We start from the raw sequence: 25503 nt of genomic DNA, 5'->3' as shown, positions 1-25503 counted from the left end.
TTTCACAATAAAGTAAAAAATAAGAAAAAAAATGATTAAGTCTAAAAATTCTCTACAATCCATGATTAAGCATGTGCCCTGTGTCTACGGGGAAAAGGGGAAGCACTTGCAGCATGACTTTGTGTCCTCTTTCCCAGAGCAGCACTACATTTTTTACCTTTGGCCCCACTGAGCAGGTGAAATATCCTTCACAGAAGTTCCCATCCCCAGGCAGCTGGACGGGACTGCAGGAGACTGGAGGCATACTCAGGCATCAAATGGCGTTGACGCTCAGAATCCACCAAGGTCCTGTCCTCCTTCTCAGCTTATGGCTCAAAGCATATCTTAAAACAAAGGTTTGTAAATGAATTGCTCTTTCTTTTATCAAAATTTACAATACCGCCCTATTTTAGGAGAAGTTAAAATTAGGAGGAAAAACAAGCAGTTTTAACTGTCATAGACAATTTTGATAGCCTGGCAAGATCAAAGTAAGGGAAAATAGAATAATATTGGAGATCTGATAAGTACTCATGGCAAATTTATATTTTTGACTCTTCACACCCTCAACCCCCAAATGCTCAATATGGGGCATAAACTACATCTTGAACTTTAGAGTTCTGATAATTTCATTCCTTCAAGGATTAATCTCTTATAACCACCAAATTACTGATATACAAGGCAAATCCATATGATATAACAAGTATTGCAAAATGATAGACTGACCTAGATCTTTCGCATCCTACTTTTTTGGAAGATGTGTGTGAAGAGAAGCCAGGAAGCTAACACTGAGAATGTACAAAGCTTTACACGATGTTACAGAATCTTATCTGAAAACACATTTGCAAAACATATTTTAAATAAACAATAAAAGCAGCAGACTATAAAAGATCATAAATAGGGTTATTAAAACATCACAATATCTTGAATTAGAAATATAAATGGGTCATTAGAAATACTTAATTTTTCCAACGTTAAGAATCAAACCCAGAATTAAAAAAGAATCTTTTTTTTTATTTCAAAGGTTGCTTCTTATATTGAAGCTCATATTAAAGCAACAGTACAATGTTCATAAAATATAAGTGTGATGCCGTAACATTTCTTACATGTCAGAATACTGATATTTGTATGTATACTAAAATAAGAACTTTAAAATTGTACAAATAGATACATTAAAAATGACATAGAAATAGGGCGCCTCTCACTGAAACAAGACCGAACGGTATCTGGCACGTATTAGTTTAAGATGAAAGTAGAAGCAAAAAGATTTACAAGAATCAGCAATAACAAGATTGATGCTCAAGAGACATAATTGTACATTGTATTGTACATACACTGTATGGGTTTAAGCTGGCTGAATATTATATATTTCAAGTTTAAAAATGCACTACATATAGAGTGTCCAGAGTTTAAGGCGAAATTACAGCTCAGAACTGTTGTCCTTTCTAATTTTGTGGAAGCTTCTTTGACAAATTAAAAAAAGAAGAAGAAAGAAGGACTTAGCTGTTCGTAACACATAAACAATTTCCCTTCATTGCAAGTTCACCATTAGACTTCTCCTTCACTTAAATATTTTGTATGCCAAGTGGTTTTCCTCCAGCAAAACCAATAAACAACTCCAATATTTGCCATTTGTGAGAAAAGGTACTTCACAGTATTTACCACTTTGATGTCTTTGCACTTTTATTAAATGCATCCTCTCTGTAAAACTTTGCTTGTTGAAATGAACCTTCCCTTGATTTAAAAAAATACCTGTTTACATATCTTCTAGATTCTTCAGAACGCCAGACACAGTTCTTAAGGCCAAATTTGTATCGTTATTGTTAAGAGTCATCATCAAAAGTGTCTTTGGAACCGTATAAGTCTGCTAGTTTCTTAAAACGAGGCCCCCAGTTCTGTAGGTAGTCATAGTCCAAGTCTGAATCTGTGGTGGCAGACTCCAGGGAGCTCAGGGACCCAGCCACCGAGCCCCTGCCTTCGTAGCCGTAGATTTGGATGGAGTCATAGGGAGGGGCGGTTGGGTCATTATCTGCCTCCTGTATTCTCGTGTTGATGAAGTCATCAACATCCACACTGTTGGGCGCTGGCCGGAGCCCAGGTCGAGGCATGTACTGATACTCGGGTTTTATGTCTTTGCGAGGGATAAACCCATTGATACCATCAGGATTCTGGAGGGTGGCGATATCAAAGGCTTCTGTGTCTTCCTCCCCACCCCCTTCATCGTCATAGGTAATGATGTTCTCACGGACATCTTCTTCTTCAAAGACAATGAGTGGTTCTTTCTTTTGCCTCCTCAGTGTCACAAACAACACTACGATGACTACAAGGAAATAGAAGGAAAGTGAGGATAGATTAAGCCCAGTCTTCCAGGATTCTCTCCCCAGGGGAATTATGCACAGAACTGGGAACCAGTCTACAAAATGAGGGCTTTACCTAGAATCCCCACAGGTGTGCAAAACTGCCCTCTACCAGGCTCTTCCTCTGCAAAATGCTGCCAGGGCAATATTATATCCAAACAAAGCAGCAAGTTAGAGCTGTTTTGAGCTTCTTACAAATGAATCTGACACTGTTTGGAAGTCATCTTCCTAAAAACTAAGAAGACTCTAAATATATGATCTGCAGTCTCTTAAAAATGGACAGTTTCTCTTTGCAAAGGCAGACAGCTCCCTCTCTGAGGTTATGAAAATGCACATTCAAAGACCTCAGGTCCTGCCTTTCTACAGGTGTGAAGCCCAGCTCCTGCCCAGAGCTCTGGGGGTGGCATCAGCCTTGACCTACTCTATCTTAATGAGAAATGTTACTATAAGCATGGCTGGATCCTCTTCAAACCACCATACACAGGGGGGAAAGTTTATAAAGCTCCCAAGAGACAAGTCTTCTCTTATTTGATTGAATACAGGAAAGAAAACAGCATCAGCTGGAAGTCCAGATGAAGCACCTCTGTTCTTTCCCCACTAAGCTCAGGCAACCTGGGACGAGTGAGCAGTGATGCTTATAGGGAAAGTTCAGACAAGGTTTACTTCTTTATCTGTCGCCTCCTCACAAGGGGCTTCTACACTGTTCCATTAGAACACTCCCCCCACACTCTGCAGCACCAAAGAAAATGTTTGTGGCTGAATTTGGCAAGCAATCTGAGAGCCCCTCTGGGTCACCATCACTCTGGGACGCAGGGAGGAGTCTTGCACGTGCCCAGACTATACCTGGCCCCCATGGTCACCAAGCAGGATCCTTCCTCTGTGTCTTCTTCTTGACAACACATTTTCCCAGACCACTCCCTTTCATTTGCTTTGCTTTGCTGACACTGTCTTATCCTTCATCATGGAAACCTTTCCTGGCATCCTGTCCTCACACCAGATAGAGCTATTAGCACCTGCTCCATGCACCAACCTGCCCACTTTTCTGCCGTCATCATGATCTTTATCACATGGTTCACACATCTGGCTCCCCAGCTAGACTATGGGTTTCTTAGAGATATTTTTTGCATTGTATTTTGCATGCAATATCCACCTACCTCAGCCTCTTTCACCAGTGGGACAACTCTTTCAGAACATGACTATGCCACATCCTCCAGGAAGATAGATGTCTCTGACCTCTACAGTCAATGTCAGGCACTTTATACTCTCGTGCCCCAACATCTTTGGTTCACAGTCCTATCATGGCACCCACCATGTGCCTCTGTAGTCTGTCTGCTTCAACGTATTCTCCTCAATAGATGAACTTACTAAGCCCTGAGCTCTTGTAAGCCCGGAGCTTCTCTTCAGCGCCAAGGGCCAAACATAGGGCTTGGTACCCAGACAATGGTCAGAAACTCTCTATGGAACTGAACTCACTGGCTCTTCCCTGTGCTGCTGAACCCCATTAATTCATTCAGTGGAGAACTAAACTCAGAAAAGCATCACCTTGGTGTCCGCCGTACTTGGATTTCAATCTTGATTTTTGTCACTCACAGGTCCTGCGAAGTTGGGAGAACTGCTCTAATCTTCCTGGGGCCCAGCAGTGGCAGACGGCATTAGCCTCAGTGCATTCCTCTTATCACAGAGTGAACCATAGGCGGAAGGTAAGTGCAGAAGAGGGGCACCTAACTCAGTCTGCAAGTGCTAAAACAGCTTCTCAGGGGTCCCATAAGCCGAGGTATGCACCCAGATATTACATATGATAATTAGAGGAGTCAAGATCCAGCTTCAATCAGGTGACCTTTGTCCATTTCCCTAAGTCCTTCACACACTGTCTTTTGCCTCATGATTATTCTTTCTGCCTCTAATCCTTCTCCCTCCTCCTGCAAGCAAACCGTTGCTCATATCCTAGGTGTCTGCCCAGATTCCTTTTCTGCAAAACCTTCTCTGGTGTCCCCCCATGGCACCCCAGGCGACTTCCCCTGTGCAGTCCTGTGATGCCTGGCCACCTGCTCATCAGCCTTCCCCCACTCTGCTCTAATTGCTTGTTAAGTTGCCCCCACACACCATCCCACGGAATGCACGAGAGCAAGAACTGCCTCTTTGTCGCAGGTTAGACCCACAGTGTACAGCATGGCCCTGGTGACCAGCCTGACCTCCAGAAGTATATTTCAAGGATGGGCATGCAGTAAGGACACTCCTGCAGGTGACCAGCTGGGAGGACCCCTTACCCAGGAGAATAACGATGCAGGCCAGGATGGCGATCAGCGCCCCCGTGCTCAGGCCAGCGTTCAGGATGTAGGCCTCGGCGTTGCAGGACAGAAGTGCCCCGTTCACATCGCACCCACAGACCTTGATGGTGAGGGTGTTGGTGCTGCTCATGGGTGGGATTCCGCCATCACTGATCACGATGGGCAGGAGGTACAGATCCTGCTTCTGCCGACTGAAGCCCCCGCGCCGGGCATACACCCCTGCAGTGTTGTCTGTTGGAAGAGGGGAGACAAGGTGCTGTCAGAACCCAAGCACACGAATCACAGCCTGGACATGTTTGCATTCAGCCTGGTGGATCTGAGGGTGCTCTTCTCATGGCCAAAGGTTAACATCTTTGTTAACATCACACCCACTTGCTCTTTAGTCTGGGTGTCTCTAGACGCGGCGGTCACTTGGTGTGATGGAATCAAAGAATAACCTCCATGCATTTTGGAACAAAACTCAGAAATTGGCTCTTTTTTATTTGGTGGGTACAGAATGCCTTCATTGGCATGGTAACCATGCTGTTTCCTATGTGGGCGTTGTCTTTCTAGTCAAACACAACCAAGTGTGAGCTTCAAATGTATAGTCTATATAGTACAGGACATAAAAAAATATGTAAGTGATCATGAATAAAAAACACAAAAAAGCTTTCTTTCCCTTCTTTGCACTTTCCAGACTTCATGATAAGCCCTTGGCCAGTTTTTATTTATTTGTTTTTTTCAGAGATTTCCTGTCCACCCTCCAACCTTGCCCAAACGGTAGCCCAATCCTGAGTCCTAAAGGAAAATATCCTCTGCATCTGTCATATTTCACAAAGCCAGCAGCAGGTTTGTGGTTTCTCTGAAATTCAAGTACCATCAGGACCCAGTCACCCCTCCTGCTTAAAACGACTCCAGATTTCTCTGCTGCCCACAACACAGCCACCCACATGGCCAGCCACCAGACAGCCCTGGTCCAAGCCCCACCCTACCTCCGGCACAGGGCCGGACCAGCCTGGCCTGCGGACCACGCCCCGGTCCCCAGCTCAGCACTTTCGCAGGCTTGCCGTTTACACACTGCTCTCAGGCCCCAGAGCCGTCCCCCTGATCGGGGCAGGTGAATTCCTCGGGCCGCAAAATTGAATCCAAAAGTCATTTCTCCAGGAGGGCCTTTCGAGACCTCTCCCATCACCTCCTCTGTGACCCGTAACACTATTCCTGTAGAAATCGGTGCCCTGCTGCTCTGTTACTGACGCCGCCTAGATCACGAACTAGGGGGAGAACAGGGGGTTTCATCGGATTCATCTCAGCCGCTCCAGTGCCAGGCACACGGCAGTCAGTCAATATTTGTGGAACGGATGATGTGCCCGTGTTCTGGAAAAGGTCTGCCCCTAACTCCAGACGTTAACTTTCATGTAGTTCTTAATCTTTTGTAACCTATGCCCCCAAATGCTTCCTCATGATCTTTTCTGCACCTCTCTGCATACCAAAAATATGTTTCCCAGGCCATATGCTGTGGGGGGAACACTGTGTTATCAAACAGTTGAAGTTTTGAATATGCTCCATCGAATCTCTCTCTCTCTCTCACACACACACACACACACACACACACACACACACTGATCCTCGGTGTGGCTTGCCTCCGTTTGTGAGTGAAGAATCAGTAATTTATCGCAATGTGAACGGCCAACACAATGGCCCAATAGCTTGCAGGCTTTAAAAGGATCATGAATTAGAATCTCAAAATTAGATTGATATGTTTTAGGTTAAAGGAAATGTAATATATTATCTGTGAGAGAAAACACACACATCAAGGGCAGACCCAGCTCCTTTCGGGGCGAGCAGACACCTGGAGCAGTGCTGCAGGCAAAGCTGTGTGCACAGGGCGGATTCCCTGCCCTTCAACGTCACAGTCCAGGCAACGGAGGAGCCCTCGTTCCTATAGTTCCTACATTCTGTGTGATTGACAACCATTGCTCTTATCACCAGATAAAAATTATATATACTGTGGAAAAATCACAAAAAGTAAAAATAAACAGGTCAAATAAAATGTTAACTGTAAATTCAGTTTCCTGACTATTTTGACCTATTCTAGGCTACACCACTCTTCTATGCTTAACAATTATTAGAAAGTAATTTATGTACCTATAATCAATTATTTCAAAATATCTTATTGTTTTTTCTTTCTTCTAATTTCTTCGGAGTTCAGTAAGACCTCTGCAAATTAAATTACAATATCTACCCCCATTTTAATGATCTGAAATGTCACTAACAATATTATGAGTAAAAATGAACATTAAAAATTTAAGAAGGAAAGCAAATCAGTAAAAGTGCTTGATTAAAGGTACCTCTCTGATACAGATGGCATCCTCATGTACTTAGTTTACCTCCTGGATGCCACCCTAGTATGCATGGTGTTGGTGTGGAGATGTGAGCTGAGTGTTTCTGGCATTTTAAACCTGTGGAAGCCATCATTTAAATCTGCTCCTCAGTGTGCCATCCATGCAAGACCGTCCCTCCAGGTCCCAGCAGGCTGGCTTACACATGAAAGTCAATGAAGATCAAACACCGATGGAAAATGCCGATCTGAGCAGGACACCAGCCGGTATATTCGAGATGCTGCTCACTTGGAACAGTTAAGCCCTCTCAGACACACGGAAACTATGACACAAGAGTTCATCAAAGTGCCCCGCTGACTGGAGCACTTGTAATCTCTGAGGGATAGATCAGTAGAATCTCAAGCACTCTTTTTAAATCTCTTCTAGTCAAATATGTTTTATATATGGACTTTAAGTTTAGCTGAAGAAGTAGCAAATACAATGGACTGGGGCTTTCTTCTTGGGTAACATATGCTTTAGAAGGAGTCATGTCCCCATCTAGAGCCTCTCTCGCTCATCTCTAAAAGGAGGGCCCTGTTCGACAGCAAGCATGCTGGCGGGACTGTCCCTGGAGCCAGAGAGTGCAGGACAGGCAGTGGCTGTCTTCCTGGCTGTGCTTCCAGAGGGCTCGGGGATTCTACCAGAAAGACCAGCACCCAGGGTTGAGATCTTCCAGGCCGGAGAGTCGGTGAAGGGTGAATGTGGGGGAAACGTGGAACCAGCCTGGCTGGTACCTAGGTGCTCCATGTAGTCTGAGTGGAAAAATATTCCCCCTCGAGATCCAAGTGGCCCCAGCACCAATGGGAGGATAAGCTTTCTTTTGAGAGAGACACTTCAGAGGACTAGGTGCTGTGGCCTCTGACAGTCTTTCTTGGGGTCCACTCTGACCATTGATCTTTCACTAAAGAGTCACTATGGGCAGACACTTCGTGAAAAACAAATGGAAAAATAAATGAACAAAGAATGACAGCAGAACCCCTGTTCTAAAAATCAATTTTGCATTTTAAGTTTGACCACAGATTCTCTTTCACTTAAATTATTTTAATTAGCCAGCCATTCTCTATCTGTACTTAAGAGGGTCCCCTTACTTGGGACATACACATTTCTAAGGTTTCTGGGTGACGCAAGGGAAAAAAGAGATTCTATGATGACACATTTTCAGGGATGTGTCAAAATGGCTCCATAGTCAATAAGATCAGGCAGAAAAAGACAAATGTATTGAGTTCTGAATTTCCACCAGGAGATTTCCTAGGTCCTTCTCCTTTCTAAAACTTCCAAAGAGCAAATCTCTTAGTATTCAGGGTGAAACGAACCTGGGTTTGAAACTTGAATCATCTACAAAGTAATTGCCTTGCTTTGGATATATTTAGTAAATGCCTCCAGTTTCTATATTCTCATCTAAGAAAGTAATAATCTTAGGGTTAAATTTGATTATATTCACAAAGGTACTTAGCACAGTGCCCGAATATGTGCAGTAAATATGAATTCTTTTCTGGAATCTCTCCTTTTTGAGCAATAGGAAGAAATGCTTATTGGCAACAGGAGGAAAGGTAGTTCCTGGAAACGTCAGCGCAGCTCAGAAAGCAGCTCGGTGCCCACACAGAAGGGCCCTCGCCCAGAGGTAAGGAAGCGGCTGGTGCTCTGCAGCCCTGGGCAGCACATTCCCCAAGGTAAGAAAATGCTCTTCAAGCACCTTGGTTCCTAATCCCGACACCTAATGTTCTCAGCTTTGGCTACAGACACATCACCAATGCCATTTTCTTCTTCCACTTAGGCAAAAACTTGCAAATGGGGCCATTAATTTCTAGTAGATGTCAGGCATAAATTGCGGTGTTCTATTAATGAAAAATAAATTCAAAATATACATTTTTATATCTAAAACCTGGACTGCTAATCATATGCTGTTTTTGCCTGTGCAGCCTGTCATTACACGAACACAATGTACAGGTCCGTGATAATGACGGGGATGCAAACAGAGGAATTTTGATGACTATGGGGCCCAGTGGAGGGATACATACAATTGACATTAAAAAGGGAAATTATATTTGAGTAACCTGGGGCATTTTGGTGATATAATGCCAAGTTAAAAAAAGAAAAGTAGGACATTAGTGTCATGGTTTTTCTCTCCACCTTGCTTGAGAATTTCCCAATGTTATTAAATTTTCAAAAATATATTAATTTCTTTATAATCTAATATTCTACTCTTGAGTTCTTACATGGCTTGCAATTTTTTCAGCTCATCCATGATGTTGACATAATCCATATGTTCTACCTAATGGTTTCAAATCTCATACTCTTTTCTAACATAACTGTCTTATGATTATTGGTTCATGGGTATGACCTTCTGTTAAAATGTCTGGTTCATAGGATGAAACTTTTGATATTAATTATCAAGTTGGTTTCCACAATCCACAAAGCTTTGTAAGGCAATATCTTCCATTTTTGTTGATGTCATTGGTTATTAAAAGTAATCATTTATTCAATACATTTTAAAAAAATAAATAGAAAAATTATGCAAATTATGATGAGGAAGTAGCCCTTAACTGGGTGCCAATCTTGTATTAGCCACACACGGAGCTGAGCAAAATGGGTGGTATTTGGGCACAGCCCCTGCGTATTAACAACCTGAAAAGAAGAAGCACCGCTACAAAGGGTTAGTGCACTCTGCTTCTACGCCAGTGTCGGGGGACAGGCTTGACCCAGGGCAGGGAAGCTTCCCTAAAGCTCTTAAGAGGGTCTTTCTCACCATCTCTTCTCCTCTGTCCTTCTCTGCTGAGGCTAAAGCTTCCCCTGGCTTGACCTCATCTGAGACACTGTAGCCCAGGAAGAAAGGCCCTGGGTGCATCAGCCTGGGCCCTTGTTTTGAAATTGTTCAAGATCTGAAGAATCTAGGCCAAGCCTTGCTCTTACATTGTTGACTTCTGGTCCCAATCTACCTACTCTACCCTTTCTGCTCAACCCTCAAGAGACAAAGTAGGTCTATCTACCACATAAAAAATCCCCACACCCTTGAAGACAGTGATGCAGTCACCAGCAGAATAATCAGTGTTTGATCACTTTCCTCCGGACCTTCTCTAGAAATGTGGCAATAACAGTCAGGATACTGAAAATATATACATAAACACACATGTGAAATATATGTATTGTGTGTGCCCCAAAAGTCTCAGTGGAGTTTTTTGTTTGTTCGTTTGTTTGTTTTTATCCTTACCCGAGGACATTTTTCCATTTTTTGTTCAGGTAGAGTGGGAGGGAGAGAGAGGAACAGAGAGAGAGAGAGAGAGAGAGAGAGAAACATCGACGCGAAAGGAACACATCGGGTGGCTGCCACCCGCACAACCGACCAGGGCCGGGGACAAACTGCAACCGAGGTACATGCCCTTAGCAAGAACTGAACCCAGGTCTCTCAGGACCACAGGCCGACGCTCCAACTGCTGAGCCAAACCGGCCAGGGCCTCAGTGGAGTTTTAAGCTTTAATGTCAGAAGTATATGTGCTAAGCAATGACCTAAGACATTGTTGGACAGTTTAATTGTTCAGAATTTTTATACTCAGGGACTGAAAAAATTGAAATTTTAAGTAATATTTTTAAAGTTTGTATTATTTATATTTGATATTACTAATGCTTAAAGATTAACATAATAGCTTGGGTAGATATCTTTATTTTCTTGCCTTTCTGAACACCCTATGAACTCTATCCACCTGTAGTCACTGCACATAATAGCACATTTCAGTCTATGGTGATCATCTGAATGTCAATCTTCTTTACCCGACAGTCATCTCCTTGAGGGAAGGGACCTGCTCTTCCTCATCTTGATGCATTTAGCAGTGTTCTGTGTGCTAACAGAATGAACAGGTGAATGATATTCCTTCCACTACATCTCCACATCAGTCTTGCTTTTCCACACAGTCAGATTTTATTGATTCCTTAGCTTGCAGTTAATTTCCAGTCTCCATCTTCTCACTTGGGAACCCAAGCTGATCAACACTGCCTATACCTATAGTGTGGATTGTGTTCCTGCTAAATAGTTGCATTTGTTTACCTCATTAATCTTTTCTATGATTTAGGTTGAGTCAGATTCAACTAAGCAACAGTCATTGAGCAGCTAATATGTGCAAACCTTATTCCTTGTTACTTCTGCACACCTTATCACAAAGAATTCTTGAAACTGTGTACAGAAAATATACTTACCTTATTATAGGAAAGGAAACTGAGAATCAAAGAGGGAAGCAGTCACTTACAATCACACGGAAAACACAGAACCAGGAGGTAGACTCCTCGAGATGCCACTGTGCTTTTGGTAGCACACAGCTGACCCCAGAGTCTGGATACGATAGCATGCCAATTACACTAGTTCTTTTTTTAACCAAATTTCCCCCAATATGGTTATAGAACTATTTGGACCCCATCATAGCCTATAGGAAGATCCAGGCAGACTCATGTCCCTGGAAAAGAGCTGCTCTGAGAAACCTAAGAATTGGCTCTGGCTGGTGTGGCTCAATCAGTTGAGTGTCGACCCATGCACCAAGAGGTCACTGGTTCAATTCCCAGTCAGGGCCCATGCCTGGGTTGCGAGCTTGATCCCCAGTAGGGGCATGCAGGAGGCAGCCAATCAATGTTTCTCTCTCTCATTGATGTTTCTATCTATCTCTCTCTCTCCCTTCTTCTCTCTCTAATATCAATAAAAATGTATTTTTAAAAAAAACTTAAAAAATTTTTTTTAAGAAACCTAAGAATTTTATGGCAGAGAGACCCATATTTAACACCTCTTAGCACGGCATTTCCTCACACACAACACACTCAAAAACAAACCAACACGCAAGCAAGAGGCAGAGAGAAATCTCCTGCTTTCCCAATATTTTGCAATGAAGGAAATGCTGCAATGAGATAAATTCTAGAAGAGGCTAGTTCTGACATGCTAATGAAGAAAAGTGTCTGACCCAAGACCCTGCTGGCTGTGGCATCTCCCCACTGGATCAAGTACTGGCACCACCAGGGAAGGGGTGATCATAATCTTTTAATTAACACTTTTGATACTGAGGGAGGGCAACATATGAGATACCATAAGCAGCGCAGTAGGAGTAACTGCTTATGTGTGTGTGTGCTTAAGATATCTAAGTGTTGTGTACTGTGTGTTGGTATTGATAAACTTTTTCATTGTTCTAATTTATCACATTCCTTAGAATCAACTCTCTCTCCACTTTTGTTTGGGATAATTTTCTCCTTGGTGATAGGGAAGAAGAAAGAAACATATTGCCTAACTATTTCTTGGTTCAAAACCTCTAAAGAATTCAGTGGGATATAAACATTTAGGGTCTTCTAGTAAGTTGAGAAATCCCAGGAGTTAGTTAAGTCAGTGACAGGAGGGAACCTCGAACGACTAACATGTCTGATCCACCAAGAAGACCTCTTTCTGTTTTCATCTGGATGGGGAGGGGTTGGGTTCTCAGATAAACTATGTTCTGTGTTGGACAAACTGCAGCAATAAATTTCAGGCAGGAAAGGAACATAATTATTTATACAGTGAAAATGGCATTAAAAGACATCTGCCATTTTGATCTGCCAAAAGCACTCAGAGGGGAGAAAAGTTCCTCAGAAATCTGCTTGGGTATCTTAAAATTATAAAAGTAGAAAACCAGGAGCATATTTGAATGTTATTTGGTGTTTCTCATAAAAAAAGAAATGTACTTAGTTTAGACAAAAAAAGAAAAAGGGAAAGAGAGAAAAGATTTTTGCCAATTGGTCGAATTGGGGTGAATCTGTCTTCCTGACTCAGCCAAATCAACTTTCTATGCTAACATTCATTTTTCATACTGTTTTTTTAGCAGTTCAAACAAAAATGTAAATGTATCACACATCAGAGCTCATTTGATCTGCAACTGGCCCATCTTAGATGATGTACTTGAAAATAAATACATGGGAAGGTCATCTCTTCCTGGGCCTAAGCCCTAGAATATGCATTATAACCCTGTGGGATAATAAGTAATGCATGGGTGGAAGGGGTGCGTGATAGGCATTGACTTCTTTAGAACTCTCCAACATCAAAACATGGGTTGTTTTTTTCAGCCTGAGGCTTATGTCATAACAATAATTTTTTCTATAATAATAACTAATCCCTGAAATATCTGAAGCACATTACATGTTGTTGTTTTTCCATCCACTCTTTAATTCTAATTCATGCATTTGTTCAACTCACTTTTCTTAATATTGGGATAATGCTCCCCCAGACCTCATATGCTAGTGAAAACAGACAGGGAAATAATTGCTTAGAATACAGAGTGATAAGAACAATACTGAAGGGTAGTGTAGCATTCCCGGAGCACAGAGGAAGGGCCTGTATGATGCCCTGGGGATGGATGGAGACCTCGGGCCAAGTTTCACCTAAGAAATGTCCTGCACAGTGAGACTTGGAAGAGGAGGAATAGGCACAGCAGTAACTTCCCAGCAGAGCAAGAGTGTGACAGCCTGGCAGGAAAGTAGAGGTGGTCTGCAGTTTCTGAGCTTAGATTCAAGGTATAGCAAGAGAAGGGAGATACAGGCAAAGTTTACAGGGGTGGTGGAAGATCATATAATTCCTGCTCTGAAGGATCAGTTAAATCCTTAGGCGCTGGAGAGCCAGAGAAGAATTTTAAGAGGAGAGACATCTTCAGGTATGCCTATTAGTAAAGACTGACTTAAGTGCTGGCAAGACTGGAGTCAGACAGGCCTGTTTGGGAACCACTGTGATAGTCACAGTGCATATGTCATTCGTGGTCATTATCAAAGTGCTCTGTGCTTTCATCGTGTAACTAACTTGGTCCCCTAGGCTTTTGGAACTCCCTGGCATCAGGGACTGTCTTACTCATGGCTGAAGCCACATTCCCAGGACACTTCCTGGCACACAGTCCATGAGAAGAGCTCACTTGTCCATGATTATGGAGGGATGGGAAGAAGAGATTGTGACAGAAGAGCAAAGGAATACCAAGCTTTTGATGGAAGTCACATTGGCACTAACTATGGAAGAAAAATCAAGGGCAGAGAAGGTCAAATGAAATAGGGAAGGTATTTCAAGATGTTTAAAGGGTTACACTTTCACTCTGTTGGCTTGAAATTCCTAAGAATATTTTTGTTGTTGTTATAATAGAAACTTATTGCTAGCTCCTAAAATTGGCCGCTGCTGCTCAAGTCAATAAACGATGTTTTAATAGCCAAGTGACTCTATGGTGTGATAGGCCTTCAATTTTAGTTGAAAAGTACTCATTTTGCACCAGGCAGCACGCAGCCCGGGTGCTGGGAAGCTGGAATGTGCCCACTGTGCCCCTGTCTCTGTCCCGGGACCTTTCTCTCCCAAACTGCAGCTCAACTCATGACTTAGATGTGATATAACAACTGATGGTTTTAAAATGAGACCATAGTAGAATTAATTATGTATCAAATATTCATGTATTCATATTAAGATTGATCCCCTCCTAGAGATAAAAAGTGAAAATAAGCATTTAATCTCCAGCCCTTGCTCCTTCCTCTCTACTTTATCATGTGATCGCTGTTTAAAACAAGAGGTTTGGAAATTTAAAATATTACGTGCAATATTAGGATGTTTCATTTTAATTACTTTATCAAATCATTAGGTCAAAAGACAAAATCAAACTATCTTATTGTTAGAATCCAAAAACTGTGATAAAAATCGGACATTCATTTTTTAATTAAATAATGGAAAGGAAATTGTCTAAAACACACACAAACACACATGCCCCACAACACAAATCTTAATTTTAAATGGGGAAACTTTAGAACTAATATTCCTATTAAAGTAACAAGTAAAGGAGAATACCTATTAGTATTTAATATATATTGTAAAAGTGCACATTTATACAATTAGGCAAAAAATAACCAATTAGAAAAGAATGAAGCAAATGGGCATTAAATTTTTATATAGTTGTCTCCCTAGAAAAATCAGCTAAGAACTTGTATCACTTTAGAACAATGAACTAATTAAAATAGCTGCAGTTTGTATTAAAAAACAGTCACTTGGAAAACATAAGTTAAAAATCCACTCACAACAGCATCCAAATGTACAGTAGACAGCTGTACACTCAATAAGAAACACGCAGAACAAAAATGAAGAAAACTGCAAAACATCGCTGATGAAATTAAAAAATGAGTTGATTCAATGGAAAGTCAGACCATGCTTCTGGACAGAAAGAATATTTTTAAATTTTTAGTTCTTTAACCCAGAAATTTAAGGTAAACTCAATAAATTTCACAATGGTACTATTTAGGTACCTTAAAAATTAATTTTAAATTATATCTAGAGGAACAAAGAAATCAAAATTTAAGAAAGAGGAACAAAATAAAAATAATGTGGAGAAAATATATATCAGGTTTTAACACACATATGCAACTATTACAGATAAACAGGGTACTAGCACTAGAGTAAGTAGATGGAATGGGGAAATTGGAAGTCCCCCCAAAATCATAAACGATGCTACACATTGTGTTACAAAGCAGTTGGAAATAACTAATTATTTCTTAAACGATATTTAGGGAATGGACAACAATTGGGGTTGTATATTTCTTTCACATAAATAAATGCTAGAAATGGGAAGTATGATGTATATGAAAGATAAAAGAGAGGTGAATGTTAATATCAATTTTGGGTAAGGAAAGTCTTGCTAAGGAAAATGATATAAAAAGTGCAACATGTATCCTTAAGAACATGGCATAATCAGAATTGAAAGGGCATTGACACATTGAGGAAATATATGAAATAGGCTTGACCGCTCAAATTTTAATAGCATTAAAAGATGAAGAGACTTTACAAATAAACTGTAAAATAATGAATAAGTAGACAATTCCAAAAATGGGCAAAGGACATGAAGAGCAGATTTACAAAGCAAAAGAAAAAAATATATATTATCAATACTTACTTAAACTCCTGGCTTTGCTAATAATGAATGAAATCGATATTTTAAAATATAATTATATTTCACCTATCAATTTGTCAATGATTTTAAAAAATATCTACAGTTGACTTGAAGGTGAGAAAATGGGACCACACCTATTTTTCTAACAGCTATTATAAATATTTCTAGTATAAATATTTCTTTTATTTATTTATTTATTTATTATTTTTAATCTTTATTGTTGAATGTGTTACAGATGTTCCTCATTTTTCCCCCACTGACCCCCTCCTCCCCACTCCCGCCCCCCTCTCGCCTTTTCCCACACTACTGTCTGTGTCCATTGGTTATGCATACTAGTTGTTTGGTTTATTTCTTCCCACCCCCAACCCCTTACCCTTTGAGGTTTGTCAGCCTAGCAATGAATTTGTATTTCTTAATCCCTTCACCTTTTTCACTCATTTCCCCCAACCCCCCTCCCATCTGGCAACCAACAAAATGTTCTCTGTATCTATGAGAATGTTTCTGTTCTGCCTGTTCATTTTGTTTGTAGATTCCATTGTCGATAGATATGTATTCATTGCCATTTTGTTTGTTCATATATTTTATTTTTTTCTTCAAAAAGACCCTTCATCATGTCATATAATAATGGTTTGGTGGTGATGAACACCTTTAACTTTTTCTTATCTGGGAAACTCTTTATATGGCCATTGATTCTAAATGATAGCTTTATCTAGAGTAATCTTGGTTGTAGGTTCTTGCTTTTCAGGATAGAGTAATCTTGGTTGTAGGTTCTTGCTTTTCATCATTCTGAATATTTTTTGCCACTCCCTTCTGGCCTGCAAAGTTTCTTTTGAGAAATCAGTTGACAGCCTTATGGGAACTCCCTTGTAGGTAACTAACTGCTTTTCTCTTGCTGCTTTTAAGACTCTCTCTTTTTCTTGAACCTTTTGCATTTTGATGATGATGTGTCTTGGTGTGGGCCTCTTGGGGTTCATCTTGTTTGGGACTCTCTGTGCTTCCTGGATTTGTATGTCTGTTTCCTTCACCAAGTTAGAAAAGTTTTCTGCCATTATTGTTTCAAATGAGTTTTCAATTTCTTTCTCTCTCTCTTCTCCTGGCACCCCCAAGATGCGAATGTTGGCATGCTTGAAGTTGTCCCAGAGGCTCCTTACATTATCCTCATTTTTTTGGATTCTTTTTGCTTTTTGCTGTTCTGATTGGGCGTTTTTTCTTCCTTATATTCCAAATCAATGGTTTGCTTCTTGGCTTTACGTATTCTACTATTGAATCTGTGTAAATTATTCTCTATTTCAGTTAATGCCTCCTTCATTTCTGACTGTGCATCCATCATTTCTGACTGGTCCATTTTTATGCTCTTGGGGCCCTCACTAAGTTTATTGAGCATCCTTATAAGCAGTATTTTGAACTCAGCACCTGTTAGGTTGCTTATCTTCATTTCGTTTAGTTCTTTTCTTGGGGTCTTGTTCTGTTCTTTCATTTGGGACCTGTTTCTTTGTATCCTCATTTTGGCTGCCTCTCTGTGTTTGTTTCTGTCTATTACTTAATGAAATATATGGGGCTATCTGAGACCAGATGCTGCTTGTTTGAAAGAATTTAGGAAAACCTGAAGCAGGATCCAAGACAGGCCAATCCTATGGTTAAGCAACTGGCATCAGCTTGAATGGGCCTGAAAGTTGGGGGGGGGGGGGGGGCTTAGGGAATCACCAGGGCGGGGCAACCAGTGTGAGCCACGTTGCTGGAGTCCCAGGTATGGGGACTGTCTGTCGCCCCAGGGAAGGGCTCACCAAAGGAACAGAGGCCTCTGACAGCATATTTGTTCCGGAGAAAGCCCCCTCTCCAGTCCTCGCTCCAGTGCCAAACAGCTCAGTTCTTCCCTGTATGTCTCTGGTGCCCCTTGAGCTGCCTCCCCTCCAAGCTTAGAGGGAGTGAATCCGATAAGTCTGTGCACGGGCCCTTTAAGGAGGTGCCTGGGGCTCCAGCCACGTCATCTTCCCTGAGCCTCAATTCCCACTGGTTTTTCCAGCCAGAAGTTATGAGGATTTTCTTCCTGGCACTGGGACCCTGAGCGGGGCATCTGGTGTGAGATGAGGACCCCTCAGTCCTCAGGGAGGACCTTCCCAGCCGCGGTATCCTCCTGATTTTTATCCGCCACACGTGGGTGTGGGACCAGCCTGTCTGCCTCCGCCCCTCCTACCAGTCTCGATGTGGCTGCTGCTTTAATTTTGTAATTTTAGGACTTTCATTCAGCTTGATTTCAGGTGGTTTTGAATGATAGTTGTTCTGTAGTTTAGTTGTAACTTTGATGTTCTAGTATAAATATTTCTGATAGGCAATTTGTCAGCAAGTGTCAAAAACTTTTGAGCTAGTCATTCCACTCCAGGAATTTATCCTACAAGAATAATTAGATATTTGGCAAAGGTATATGAAAATATACTTATGAAACAGTAGTCAACTGTTATCAGACATTCTTAAGGAGGAAATTATGGAGCTATTTAGAAGAAAATGTTGATATAATTAAATGGGAATAAACTGGACATGGACTTTATGACTGCCTTGTTTAAAGATCAAAATATATGCCCCAAAAAGTCTGGAAGGATGCACAAAATAGCAGTGATCATTTCTGGACACTATATTAGCATCCAGTTATTTTATTATTTTAAATTTTATTTCTATTTGTTTGCATATGTTAATTTTCTGTCAAGGAATATGTATTAATTATGCAGTAAGAAAAATTATAAAACTCTGCAAATATATTTTATCACAATGACAATGGCTGTAATGAAAATTGAAGTACAGTTTGTCCTTCTCTGTTCACACTTTCCCTGGAAACCTAGATTGATTAATTGAATTTCAGATTCTACCTCTTCTGAAGACTGTTATTATTTTACTTCAGGATAAACAAAGATTTTGCAGAAAGAATTAACTGGAAAAGACACGAGCTTTATAGTCATAACACAGTGTGTTAGGCAAACAGGAGAGAACCCTCCACATGCTCAAACTTTTCAGTTATTTCACGCATGGAGAGTATGGACCTGAGCATCTCTGAAGCTTCTGATATGTCATGTTCCCTCCTTATCTATATCATGGGGATAAAAGTATTCAACATGCCTACCTCATAGGGCTGTTGTGGAAATGAAGTGAAACAATAACCATAAGAAGGTTTTATAAAGTAATAAAGAGCCAGACAGATGAAAGGGGTTAGTCTTAGTATTTTGTTTTCGTGGCTCTTTCTTACCCATTACACATTTCTTGTGTTTTTAGAGATGCCATTAAGTCTGATATTTTCAAAGTAAATGCATCTCAAAACCTGGGTGGGTCAGCTCTTCATCTGCCCCAAGAGCACCCTTCTCGATGTTACCAGCCCGAGAGGGACTTGAGTGCTGCAGTCGTCTGCAGCACTACCTGTCCGCTGCCTGCGCTGGGCTCTGAAGCCAGGGCTGCAGAATGGAGTGAGATCAAATGAATGAAAAGACTTGTGTGCAGGAAGATGGCTTCCTCTCTTACATTTCTAAAGAAAGACAAGTACCATATAATCGCCCTTATAGGTGGAATCTAATGAACACAATAAACTGACAAACAAAACAGAAAACAGACTGACAGCTGTCATAGGGGAGGTGAGGCACAAGGCAGGGTCAAAAGGATGAAGGGATTAAGCAAAGAAAAAGCACCTCATGGACACAGATGACAGTGTGGTGATTACCAGAGGGAAAGGGGGTGGGGGACGTAGAAGAGGGTAAAAGGGGTTAAATGGTGATAGGAGACTTGACTGAGAGTGGTGAACACAATACAATACATGGATGATGTATTACAGAATTGTATACCTGAAATCGATATAATTTTAGTAACCAATGTCACCCCAATAAATTCAGTAAGAAAAAAGATGCCCAGTGCTTATGCAGAGTTAGGCAAACACAGTCTCAAGTATTTACATGGGACAGAGGAAGTAATCACTGAAGGAAAAAGAAACCGGATGCTTTTCCTGACCTTGACATAAACCATTATTGAATGTTTTCTATGGAAAACAGTCTCAGCCGAGAAATCTGGTTATTCAGTAGGCTATTAATAGGATGTGGAAAGTGATTACTCCTTTTGGATTACTTCAATATGTAATTACTTTTAGGAGCTAGTAGAAGAAACTCTATTAAGTGATAATTATAGGACTGTGTTTGCTTTAAGGTTTCGTAATAGCTCTAAACATGGGAGTTTTCATTAACTGTTTGCCATAGTTAATAAAGTCATTTTTCTTAAAAAGTAGCAATTTTCTGCAAAAAAAAAGGTGGCTCAAATCTAGGATGATACTCTTATAGGAAAGGGGACAACAGACTGTGCAGTAGGTTGGATCATCTATGGTAATATCTCTTTGAAAATACAGACAGCATTCTCGGAGCATGGTGACAATGGGACACACAACTCCCTAGAGAACAATGTGTCTTGGTGTAATGTTTCAGAGGGCTAATAGCAACTAAATACTATTGCACATGTAAAAAGAAAGAAGACACAGCAGACGGTGGAGGTGAAGTTGGCACAGTGAGGAAAGCCTAGAAGACACCTGCTGTGTTCGGGGGCATCTGGGGATAAACTGGAGATGCGGGAAATACATCCGCCAGTGAGGTCTCAGATGTAAGTTGTGGATCAAGCAGATACACGGATAAATGTTTGACTACAAGTATTTGAGGAAACAGGTAATAAAAAAGGTGTAGTATAAGAGGCACGTGAAATCACCCTATTATTGATGAAGCTAACTTGTATGTTGAAACTCTAGTGTTTGTTGTTTTTTTCACCATAAAACTGACATAAGCCTAGGCTGAAACAGTGTAACCATCTACCAATCCAGGGCTGATAGAAAATAATTTGGGAATTAAGAAAATTCCAAGAGTGGAGACAGGGGTTTGCAGAAACTCAAAGGTGCACAGGTATTGTAGAAAGTACTACAACATCATGGTTTATGCCATCTCGTCCGATTCGGCCCAGGGAACATTAATGTCCATTGCATGCAAGGTCTCCCTGCTCTGGAGACATGTGCCTTTATGGAAGGAAATGCCTGTGTTACGTGTGCGCCATGGAGGCAGTGTGCTCCCAGTGGAGAACTACTCGTCTAGCTCAGGGCTGTGCAGAATTCTCTCCAAGGGGTTAAGGCGCTCGCTCCCACCTGCACAGGAACCAAAGCCAACAAGAACAAGAAAAATCCTAGAGTAAATATAAAATTAAAGAGCTCCAAGAAATGTTTCTATTTCAAAATGATAGAAATCATTTATAAAGTGACTTAGAGGTTGTTTTGTCCGGTTCCTGTAAAATACACATCTCTCCCTCTGACTTCCTTCATACCCAGGTTTTCCAGAGCATGTTCACTTCAGAAAGCAAGGCATCCGGAGAGTCTCCTGTCATGACACCCAGTCTCAGTTAACATGTCCTTGATTTAAAAGGGCCACAATTAGCCCAGAGGTGTTGCTCAGTGGACTGAGCTTTGCCCCATGGACCTAGAGGTCCCGGTTTGATTCCCGGTCAGGGCACATGCCCGGGTTGTGGGCTCTATCCCCAGTAGGGGGTGTGCAGGAGGCAGCTAATAGATGTTTCTCTCTCACATCGATGTTTCTATTTCTCTCTCCCTTCTCCTCTCTCCAAAAAATCAATAAAGAACATATTAAAATATAAAAAATAAATAAAAGGGTGACAATCTGCTCAAGTCAGTGGAAGAAGCAATAATGAAGTAGGTAGGTCAGGTCACATTCCCCCGGTCCAGGTGGCATGAACTCTAGTCTCTGAGTGCTGGGGTTTAAAATCTAGATCTAACTCCTATGCAGCTGATTGGCTTTTTTTTTCAGTTATAGTTTACATTCAATATTATTTTGCATTAGTTTCAGGTATATAGCATAGAGGTTAGACAATGGTATAAAGTGTTCCCCGATATTTCCAGTACCCACCTGACGGCATACACAGAGATTACAGTATTGCTGACTCTATTCCCGATGCTATACTTTACATCCCAGGACTGTTTTGTAATGACCAATCTGTACTTTTCAATCCCTTTTGTAGCTGATTGACTCTGAACAAGTTACTTCATAATTCTGTGCCTCATTTCCCTCATCTTCAAAATGGGAATGACAATAATAACCCTTAGCTATGGTGTGTTGAGAGTATTAAATGGATAGTATGGGAAGGATCTTGGCATGGTGTTTGAAAAACAGCTGCCATCACTTATGATAGTGATAATAGTGATAATGGTGATGAGAAAAGTAATACTACTTATTGCCTTAAGGTCCTATACACCTGATCTCAGTCACTGAGAAAGCAGTCCACCTATAACCTAGTACATGGCTAGCATATGGCTGATGAAAACATTCACGCAGGAGGACCACCTTTTATTCCTTTGTCAAACAATGGCATTTGTCAGCCTGTTTTTACACACCTGTATTGTCACAGGTTTGTAGGAACAGCTGCAGACCAAAATGGTCTGGCCAGGAGTCAAGAAACTTATTTATTTTTTTATCCTCACCCGAGGATACATATATATTTTTTGCATTTATCTTCAGATAGAGCGGGAGGGAGAGAGGAAGGAAGAGAGAGAGAGAGAAACATGGATGTGAGAGAGACACATCGAGTGGCTGCCACCCACACGACCCCAACCAGGGCCAGGGACAAACTGCAACTGAGGTACATGCCCTTAGCGGGAACCAAACCCGGGACTCTCTGGTTCGCAGGCTGATGTTCTAACCGCTGAGCCAAACCAGCCAGGACAAGAAACTTATTTTTGATCCTGGGTCAGCCACAAAATTTGCCAAGGGACTGCATCAGGTTGGATCTATACAACAAAGACAATGTGAAGAATTTTCAATGAGAATTTGCAGAAAGCATTTTATTGTCCTATGTTTCCAGTGGCCACATGATGTTTGTTCATGCTCTTCCAGAAAGCACCCTGCAACCACCCTCAGGTACCCAGCTCTATACCCAGCCACACTGCATTCGAACTGTGCACTGGAGAGAAAGGCCAGTTGAAAAGTCCCATTGCCTTGCAAAATTGAACTGATTTCTCTTAAAGCTCTACTTCATATCAATATTCATAAAGCTACCGTTCCCCATCAAGGGTTCATCAACTTCTATAAAAAAAAAGGTAAGTGAAGCAGTTTGCATATTGACCCTATAAGCTTCCTGCTGCTTCATGAATGTCAAAGCCAACAACAACAACAAAAGTGAAATACAGTTACACTCACTTATACCTAGGCACCAAATGAGCCCATGTCTCAAAATAATGGTGGCATTATTATTTCTTATTTGCTCTTCAAACAGAAAGGCATTATTAAGATTAGGGGAAAATACCTGCACCCTGCAATGTAAAAGCCATTCATTTCCCATTTCTACTTCTCTGAATTGCACAGGAACCTTGGTACAAACCTCTGTTGTCTCTGACTGTGAAATTCGGATTGTGAATGATTTCAGGGGGTAGACTGAAGATAAATCTTGGTCCATTGGCTGTGTCATCCTTGTCATCTGCACTAATTGTAACAATTGGCTGAAAGAGAAAGGTGGCCCATAAATAAATCATGCTGACATTGGCACATCATTTATTTTAACATCCCTGGCTGGCTAAGAAACCTGGTTTCAATTACAGAACAAGTTCCAGAGCTACACGGTGCTCTGACGCTCTAGTGGGCAGTGGGAGGCATTTCCAGGCAAAGCTCTCCACACCAAACTCGTTTCCAAACACCTTGCTCAACCTGAGAAGGGGAAGGCATCATACCTGATTAGAAAGGGGCTTGGTCTGATCACTCTCACAGATGAAGCCCTCATAAGGGGCGGCAAACTTGGGAGCATTGTCGTTGACATCAAGGACCCTGATGGACACTGGGACTTTGGCTTCCTGATGCCGGTTGTCTGCAAGGAGAGAATTCAGTCAGTGCTTCAAGGTTACTCTTAGAAACAGTAAGCCCCAGCCACTCATTCGGGCAGCGCAGGGAATGGCATTGTCTGCACAGAAGCCATCTGAAACCTGGAGTATGCTAGGTCCAGGGGGAAGAGGGCATCCTGGAATAAATCAGTATTAGACCAGAAACAACCCAACCACTTTTCCGTTTCTGTTGACTCTAATGCTGAGGTTATATTCTAAATGCTCATAATAGAGCCTGTGGGTAGTCCATAGCCGTGGTTCTCAGAGTGGGGTTCCACAGACAGCAGTAGAATATCTGGGAACTTGTTGGGAATGAAAGTGTGTAGGCCCCATTGCAGACCTACGAAAGCAGAGGCTCTGAGCGTGAGATCCAGAACTCCTTGTTACAAAAGCCCTCCATGATCAAGGGTGAGAACCACTGGTCTACAGGTAAACCCACAAACCCTGGCTCTGGGTTTAAACGAAACTGCGTGGCGGAACAGAGTGGGGAACCCTTGGGTGATGGCGGTGGGTTTCCGGCTGCTGAGCACTACCAGCTCACCTGCCACATCTGTACCCAGCTCTGCCAGAGAAAACAAAAACACCTCTATGTATTTACTTACATGACTTCCTAGACAGGTAACCAAATACATTTTAAAAATTGAAAAACATGTTTATGACTAAAAGATGCATTCTCTGTCAGCTGTCTGTCACTCTCCAGAGGACAGAGTCTGAAGGAATAATGTTTGGTGAAGCAGAGTCAAAATCCCTAGGATAACACTTACGGATTTCTGCTGCAAAAACAGATATGTTGAGCCAGGCGGTTTCCTCTCTATCCAAAGGTTTTGTAGTTTTAATAAAACCATCCTCTGGATTAATAGTGAAAAACCTATCCAGGTCAGTATGACGATCAATTGAATACCTAAGCAGAATGCAAATGAAGCAATTAGAGGAGACATTCCAAGTAGCTTAATATTTGAATATTTTATTCATGTCATATTGAAAGCGACTTTTTCGATCAGTTGCTTGAGCTAGGTTTTCTTTTTAATATAATTTACTTTTTAAACTTTGTACATGAATCTTTTATAGAAATCATTTTGCCACATTAGAATTCCTTACTCAGTACAATGAATGAAAAGAGCTGTTTAGCATATTTGATTGAGAAATATAATAACACATTGCATATTTCTCTATATTTACTACAATTACCCACCATCTGAATATTTATGAAATTGCATTTGGAATTCGGTTTGCCTTGCTCCCAAACTACTCAGAAGGTCATAAATATATCAAACCTTTGCCAGAGTTTTGCATATGAGATATTAAATAGTTTCAAGTTTATCTAAACTTATCATCAAGGATCATTTATGTCTTAAACAATGAGTTTTCTCCTTATTTAAAAAAAAGTGCAGCCCTGGCCGGTTTGGCTCAGCAGTTAGAGCGTCGGCCTGCGGTCCAGAGAGACCCGGGTTCGGTTCCCGCTAAGGGCATGTACCTCAGTTGCAGTTTGTCCCTGGCCCTGGTTGGTCATGCAGGTGGCAGCCACTCGATGTGTCTCTTTTACATTGATGTTTCTCTCTCTCTCTCTTCCTCTCTCTCCCTCCCACTCTATCTGAACAAAAAATGGAAAAATGTCCTCGGGTGAAGATTAAAAAAAAAAGTGCAAACTGCATTTTGAGCGAACTTGCTCAGTTTATTCACTTAGTTTTAGGGCTCTCAGGTAGCTTGGTTTGAATTCCAGGGTGAAATGTACAAAGCAGACCT

The 25503-nt window shown here is 41.4% G+C and overlaps 1 protein-coding gene across 1 annotated transcript in view; it reads right to left on the bottom strand.

Annotated features, from left to right (window-relative positions):
- Positions 1–969: 969 nt before the first annotated feature.
- The window catches only part of CDH11 (cadherin 11), a 149481-nt gene continuing 124947 nt past the window's right edge, over positions 970–25503 (bottom strand). Inside the window, exons 9-13 of the mRNA XM_036275464.1 lie at positions 24525–24661; positions 23614–23747; positions 23268–23385; positions 4601–4852; positions 970–2296 (exon numbers count right to left, since the gene is read on the bottom strand). Of these exons, the coding sequence (XP_036131357.1) occupies positions 1800–2296; positions 4601–4852; positions 23268–23385; positions 23614–23747; positions 24525–24661 (1138 nt within the window). The 3' untranslated portion in view covers positions 970–1799. The remainder of the gene's footprint in view (positions 2297–4600; positions 4853–23267; positions 23386–23613; positions 23748–24524; positions 24662–25503) is intronic.

This window comes from Molossus molossus, unplaced genomic scaffold, assembly GCF_014108415.1.
Source record: "Molossus molossus isolate mMolMol1 unplaced genomic scaffold, mMolMol1.p scaffold_m16_p_21, whole genome shotgun sequence".
Classification (NCBI taxonomy): domain Eukaryota; kingdom Metazoa; phylum Chordata; class Mammalia; order Chiroptera; family Molossidae; genus Molossus; species Molossus molossus.
The sequence above is the reverse complement of the archived record's forward strand: the minus strand, read 5'-3'. Positions and strand labels throughout refer to the sequence as shown.